A 7,500-nucleotide genomic window follows, 5' to 3' on the forward strand; every position below is an offset into this window, starting at 1 on the left:
AGTCTCTACTGTTTGTAGGTTTTTATTCACGTGGGCTCCACCATCACATTTTAGTTCCTTTTACATGCTGGCCTGCAGAGAGGGACAGTCAGTCATCCAGCAGTAGTAGAGGTGTCCCCCTCTGCAAGAATGTTCTGGGGTTGTAGGCAGATAGATCAGTCCCTCCCTGCTGCAGAATATCTTTAAATAGAAAACAAGTTACATGAAAACTCCAGGCACTCTGGATCTCTCTCCATCGGCAGAGCTGGTTTTCTTTCCCTGCTGGGTCACTGCCATTCTGCAGATTTGTCACATATTGGCGTGAAGAACAACACAGTGGGAAGAGCCCAGGAAAAGAGGAGCCCCAAAGGCTATCTACTGGGTCTTCCTCTTTATCGTGTGTGTTTCAGGCATTGTTCTGCTCCTGAGTTCAGTGCTATTGGAAGCAATAACAAGAGAAATAACTGTTCTCAGATGGGGGGATTGGGCTGCCACCCAGACTGTGTCTGGGCTTTCAATGCCTGTGGTTGCCATTGTGGAAATGATGTTTGGTTAGAGGCTGGTGACACCACCTCCAGAGGTGCCTCACTGCAGAGAGACACTTGTACAAACATCTCCCATGTCCTGCACATGGAAATATGCCCATCAGTGGAGGCATCTGGCAATTGAGTATTTTTTTTGTGAGTCCCATTTTTTATTGCTGTGTACAAAAATAAAAGTACTAACTGGAATAAAGGGGAATGAGAGAGGAGTAGAGGAGTAGCTTTGTGTATGGTGATGAGAGCATTTTCTACTCATCTGTTTGGCTGCTGTCAGGAGACAGGCTGTTTGCTGCGTCAGGAAGGAGTCTGAAAGATAAGGTGGTCGTAGTGAATGGGCTTGAAAGCCTTTGTGAGTTTGGACTGATTTGGGTGTTAGGATCTATACAGATGCTTCAGAGGTAGTTAACTGGCTGGAAGTGTGACCCAGTGGAGGGCTGGTGGTGTTCTGATGTGCCATCAGTTCACATCACCTTTCTGTGCATCGGTTCTTTTTCAGCAAAATGAAAAGGATGTTTCAGCTTCCTGCAGTGCAGAGATCAAATTATGCTAATGAGACAGTCTGGGGGTCCTACAGAGCAAACAGGATATACATACAACAGGTTGCTCCTTTTTGTAAAATACTGGGTATTTTTAGATGAAAGCAAGAAATAAGGCATTGTATTTACATCTTATATTTACTCATTTTAGAGCATATAAAATGGAAATTAACGATATATCAAGAGAATCTTTCAAAGGCCTTGCCATGTGCAACAGCACAGATAGCTAACAAAGCCACAAAAGCTGAAAAATACAGAGTATAGACTACTGGCAAAACTTTGTTTGAATTAAGAATTTAAATTTGTGCCATTCAAGCTAGTTTAATGTAACATACAAGCTTTTTTCCTCTGAAACTTGAGAACTTAATTTTTTATTTCTTGATATATTTAATTTGAACTCTTACAGCCTGAGTCTATTAGGAATTATTTGAATTATTTGACAAAATGCTCCATGAAAGATGGTAGTTTTTCAGAAATCTCATCTATATTCTAGCTTTTTGTGTTCCTCTTCCTAAATAAGTTTAAATATTTTAAGTTATAAGTTTTCTGGAAAAGGAAAACTGTATCTCAGCCAGCTGAATTTAACAGCCTTATAGAATGTAGTTATTTAAGCTCTCCAGTCATGTGAGATAGACCTAATGGAGTTTGAGTTGCCACATTTAAAAATGATATAATCTAGTTTTTTTGGTTAATCACAGCCTCTCACAAGACTGTTGGGTATTTCTTAGTGCCAGTATTTAGCACTTTTGCCAACTGTCTGAGTTTTCAGGCAATCTGCTGATAAAAATAAACTAAGCTTTTGACTAGTTATAATTTGACAAGTTTTAATTTCTCATGTTAAGAAATTAACCAACTCCCTTCAGATCCAATCCCAAGTCATTCTGCCTTAGGAGCATTTTCGTGTCCCTGAAGGAGCAACATGTAAATCTGAGACATGAGAGAATCCAAATGTGGGAAGGCAGAGCAGAGTCAGTCAAGGAGAGCTGGTGCTGGTTCCCAGGTAGTGATTGATGGAGTTTGGGGGTACTTGGTTTCTAGAGCAGATGTGGAAAAAAATTGTCCAGATTCAGTCACAGTTTCTTGCAGATGAGACCCATTGGTGTTGATATGCTAAACCACCCCAGGCTCTGTCCTGATTTTTGTAATGTCCTTACAACATAAGAAGCCCTAATTGTAGGGGTTTTTTAAGTATGCCTGTAAATTAGGAGTTAAACTGTTGCTGGAAATCAAACTTTGCAGTCTCTTTGTATAACAAGAACTGCTCGTCTGAGGCTTTTCTGAGCCTTCACAGATCACACAAAGAACTCACTCTTACCACCTTTGTTTTTGGGAAGCTTTTGCTTTTTACTGTTTATCTGGAATGGTGTTTTCAGGTTTGTCATGTTTTTGAGAGAGGAGACCCTATGCAGTCTACCATGAGAAGTAAAACCTGAAGAAATTATTCTTTTGGATCAAATGTAGTCCCAAGCCTGCAGCTGACAGCACAGTGACATTGCAGTGTAGTGGCAGGGTAATATCATACTGTCCTGTAGTGCAGCAGAATATCCCTTGTTACAAGCTCAGCTGAAATGCTTTTGCATGGTGGAATGTGGGTGGGTCAACAGTTCTTTGCATAGCATTTACTGTTCATCTAGACACAGGCAGACAATCAGAAAGACCTGGAATGTGCAATCCTCTCTTTGAATCTTGATTTCTATCTTGACTACTTGAGTCTTGTAGTGATCAGTTCCATTCCGTTCCCCATCTTTTTCCTCAGCCTAAGTGGTAACATCATTCAAACTTCTGGTTCCTGTCTTTGGGCTTGAAGGAGTGGTGGTACATTATGTGCTGCTAAGGCCTTTGTTCTTGTTACGCATTTGATTTTGTTCTCCCTCTTACGGGGTTATCTTTTTGTGGTCAACAGCAGCCTCTGTATGTCTGCTAGTACAACTACTCCAATCTCTTTTCTGATCTGCAGCAGAGGAGCTGAGCTCACTATTTGAAAAAAAGAATTTCAGAGTGAAATCTCCGTGTTCTGGGAAGCAGTCAATCCTGTCTGTGCGGCTGGAGCAGTGTCCACTGCAGCTGAACAACCCCTTCAATGAGTACTCCAAGTTTGATGGCAAGGTAAGTGGACCAGATGGTTTTGTCCCCTATCCAGGTGTTTCTTGACCTGAAGATGATGGGTCTAAGGCAGTTCTTGTGTGCATTTGCTTGTTCAAGCTTTAATTAGCCTTTATAGTAGGCCATCAGTTATTTTAAAGTGGTTCTCTGGAAACATGCTTCTTAGTGTTAAATATAATGGTTCCAGGTCCAGTAGAACCATTTTTCCCATTTCCATTACAAAACTACCCCTTACCATTAGTTGTCCCTTACTTTGCTGGTTTCTTTTCCAGTCCTAGGACATCTCTCCACAGAGTTGGTGGTGGGACAGTTCCTTAAATTTGTATAAAATATTGGTTATGTGGCATCTAAAAAAAAAATCCTACTCTGTCTAACCTCATCACAGCACTTGATAAATGTTCCATGATTTATGCTGCGTTTATCCTCAAAATGCTGGAAGGAGAGTGGGAAAAGCCAGTGTCTGTTTTGAGGGTGGAAAACTGTAGCTACAACAGGTCACTATCTGGGGTAAGAAAAGGATTAAAGAAGGCAGTTCGATGCAAGTCCTCATGTATATGATACACAGAGGAGGTTCATCACAGACCTGGTAGGTCAGATTCGTTCCTTAACTTCATTAATTTCAAGAGCTTGCATTTGATATTACTCAGAATTGTAGGTAACTCTCTTTTCTTGTGTGCATTTTATTTACTTGTGTATTGTCAAATATTTTTCTTTGTTATAGACTCAGGAAACTGAAGTATAAACATGGGTGTGATGGATCAGTATCATGTTGTTCTAAAACAATCATAAATACTGCACAGATCTGTTTTCTTCTGGATTTATTTGTAGAATCTCCTGTGGGAGTTGGAGGTTTGAGCTTCATTATCATTGTGATAGAAGAATTTAATATTCTGTTAAATATTCTTAAAGTGGAAAGTCAGATATGTAATTCCAGTAGGTATCTAGAAGTATTTGGAATATTTATGAAATGATAACTTTTAAACAATGACATCTACATAGCAAAAGCTGCCTCTGTTTTTTTGTATGTATTAGTATGTGGTAACTATAATTAGTGCTGACATAGTATTTCAACATTTCTGGACTCAGTAATAAATGATCACAGTACTTCAGTCCTGTCCTGGTTGGAGCCAGGATTAAGCCAGACTACATTAAGATGCCTTTTTTCTGAACTCAAAGCTGGCTGTTCTCATGCCATGACTTTGCAGTTTGGCAAAAATTTAAATAAACGTATTTCCAACAGTTGTGCACAAAGGAAGTAAAAATAAACACTTCTATAGGAAGGGAAATTTATTGTAATTCAGTGGTGTCCCAGTCCTGTTGCTTCAATACTTGAGCATGCTTTGGGCTACCTGTTAGAATTTTTCTCAGAAGCTTTTATAATCCAAACTGCTTTTTACTGGGTTGTAGTTGAATATAATAAACAGCTTAATTTTCTGATGCATTTGTAGGTGTTTGGTCTGCTTGAAGAAAATTGCTCTATACGTTTGAGATACTAATTAAATATCTCCATGTTACTAGGTTGTGATTTCTGTGGTATGACATGAGTCAACTCCATTGTGATCTAGAAATCAAAACACCTTTTGAACTCTGCAAAATAGCTGAATTGGCTTTTTGTTAGAGTGTAATCTCACTAGATTAATTTTAACAGCATGCCTCATATTACTCTAGGAATTTCTCAATAATATGCTTGTAAAATTTGTTTTTCTATACTTTCATATCTATTGTCTATTTTGTAAATGCCTACTTGAGCATCTCAGATACAGAAGAAACATCATAGTTCAATAGTGAGTTATTTTCCTTCAGTTTGGGTTTGTTTTTTTTTCAGACAGCAATGTGAACTCAAACACCACCTAGCTGTTTACAGTTATTTTAGTGAAATATCATAGGTCTCATATTTATTTTTATTGATAATAGATGAGCAGTATTTTTCACATAAATACCATTCTTTCAGGGAATAGTGCATCACTTATTTACATAATTAACAGAGCCACACATCTCCTGGGGAAGTGGTACATAATTGGAGAGAGGCAGGGGGGCTGAGGAGGGGCTAGGGGCCTAATTAAACATGTCTTAAAAAAACCCTACTTAATTATGTATTTACTCTGGAGATCGTGGTGGCTCTGAAATCTTTGGGATTATAACTAGGCCTTTGGTTTATATGTATATTTGAGTTTTGTGAGACAGATCTCAGCTGGTTGGGTAGAGCCCGCCCGGCTCACGGCAGAGCGTGGGGGAAGCTTTGCTGACTGGGCTCTTTGTCCCCCTGTGCCCATCTTAACTGCTTTGGGCAGGGTTTGAACTGACCCCCAGTTCTGCTCCCTCATGCACCTGAAATCAAATAAGCCCCTTGTTTTCAGGGTCCTTCCTGACGCCCCCCTCCAACATTTGGTGTGTTGTTCTGAGCTGATCAGTTAACAAGAGAAGGCTGCAGGGTCAGCCAAGCCCACGTGTCACAATCCTTGCATCTCACAGGTGTTTTCTGCCAAATTTAGTGTCTTTCTCATAACCACTTCTGCAATTTTATGAAATAATAAAATTTTAGAGCACTCTTAATTTCTTCGTATTCTGATCAGTTCATTAATTATCAAAATAATAGAGAATATGCCTTGTGAAATGTAACTGCAGTGGAAGCATTCTAATCAGCCCAAAAACTCAGGAGATTCTTGCTCCACAGCTGCACAGGACAGGCCTGTGTTTTCCTGGACAGTGCAAAACTTGAGCTCTCAGCAGAATACACACAAAAACTACTCCTGGCTGTACGTCAAGTTTTTTTCTAGCTAAAGGTAACCTAACCCCAGCATCTGTTTGCAATGTTTATAAATCGTGATGGGTTGTACATCTTGGTTAATAAATCCTGAAAACTCTTGCTAAGAGTATTTCATGAAAAGAAGCTGTTAGTTCTTCATAATTAGTTCAGTTGTCATTTGTAGAGAAAATTACTTGAAGGCTTAAGAAATCGGTGCCCAAATTTATTTCCTTTTGTGCATGCAAATTAAATTATCAGTCATTTTCTAAATAACTGCAGGTATATTTCTGCTTACAGAATTGGAAAATCAATTTTTATGTGTCTTACTGTTCCAACTTGCCAGCTGTTGATAAGGTTGGAAAAATAAGACTGACCATAAGGCAGATTTGGAAGCCCTTGTCCTACCACAGATGAGTTAGAAGTGTGGTAGTGGCTCATTTCAGTGACACAACTGTGAGAGTCACAACGTTCAGTTTACCAACACATTTCCTGCTTGCTTTCATTAATTGTTTTAAAAGTATGTGTTATCTTTTCAGTAGAAATTCAGAGTATTTACTTTCACATCACAGTTGTACCTTTCATGAGTTGCTGGAAAGTGGGCAAGGAGTTTTCTCCAAGATACTAATCTGAAAAGATACTGGCTTAGCACAGTATTACTGCCAAAGCTATTCAACTGCATGACCATTCCCACTAAGGAAAAATGTATTTATTTACTAGAGTAGAGGAAAATTATGCTGGAATAAAATGTCCAGCTTTGTAGGAATTATGTACTGAATGAGTAACTCCTGCTAAGGCCTCTCTCTGCAGTTCCCCTTAGGTCATCTCTGAAGCCAGTACACACTCATTTTTCTTCCTAATCTCTGCTATCTTTAAGAAATTTTAATCACTAAAATGTCAATTCCATTTTTTACATGTCTGCCACCAAACAACTGCTCCTGCATCCCCAGAAGAATGTCAGCAGACACAGAAATATTAAAGGATAGTCAAAAAAGAGATGCTAAATGTATACAAAATAATCAAAGAAGAAAGTTGGAAAACTGCAGTAAAAATGTAAGGAAGGGATCATTCAGCTCCAGAATAAGCTTGAGTTACAACACCCAGAGCCTTTTCTTCATGCAGAGCAGACTATAGTTTTCTCCATTTCTATTTCTATTTTCATCACTACTAGTTGAAAGTGAAGAATTATACAAGTCTAGGTTTTCTGACCTTATAGGGCTTTTGTGGGTTTACTTGGCTACTGGAGAGAATTTAAAAGTAGGTGATGATTTTTTAGCATGATTTTTTAAACATCATTTTTAGCTGGACAGATGCTAAGAATCCTGTTGCAAGGAATGGTACCTCTGTGTAGTGTTAAAAGATTTCTTGTGGCTAATTTTGGCAATGGCTTGAAAACCAACAATTTCTCTTGTAGCAACTGTTTTAAAAATCAGTGTAGAAGGCATGGGGGAAGGGATAATTCATGAGTGCTAATTGCTTGGCTGTTAATTTTCATAAGTGTTGATAGAAGCAGTTCCTTAAATTAAACTTTGGTTAAAATGTATCAGGGGAAATATTCCACAATGTCGGGCCTGAAGTGAAAATTAATATGAATGCT

General features: G+C 38.7%; 1 protein-coding gene across 3 annotated transcripts in view; it reads left to right on the top strand.

The window, feature by feature from the left end:
* MAPKAP1 (mitogen-activated protein kinase associated protein 1) overlaps positions 1–7,500 on the top strand; it is an 85,052-nt gene that overhangs the window by 6,057 nt on the left and 71,495 nt on the right. For all 3 annotated transcript variants that reach the window (XM_009998813.1, XM_009998815.1, XM_009998814.1), the window contains exon 3: positions 3,015–3,163. In XM_009998813.1, the coding sequence (XP_009997115.1) occupies positions 3,015–3,163 (149 nt within the window). The remainder of the gene's footprint in view (positions 1–3,014; positions 3,164–7,500) is intronic.

The sequence above is a fragment of the Chaetura pelagica genome, unplaced genomic scaffold, assembly GCF_000747805.2.
Source record: "Chaetura pelagica isolate M959 unplaced genomic scaffold, ChaPel_1.0 scaffold405, whole genome shotgun sequence".
Classification (NCBI taxonomy): Eukaryota; Metazoa; Chordata; class Aves; order Apodiformes; family Apodidae; genus Chaetura; species Chaetura pelagica.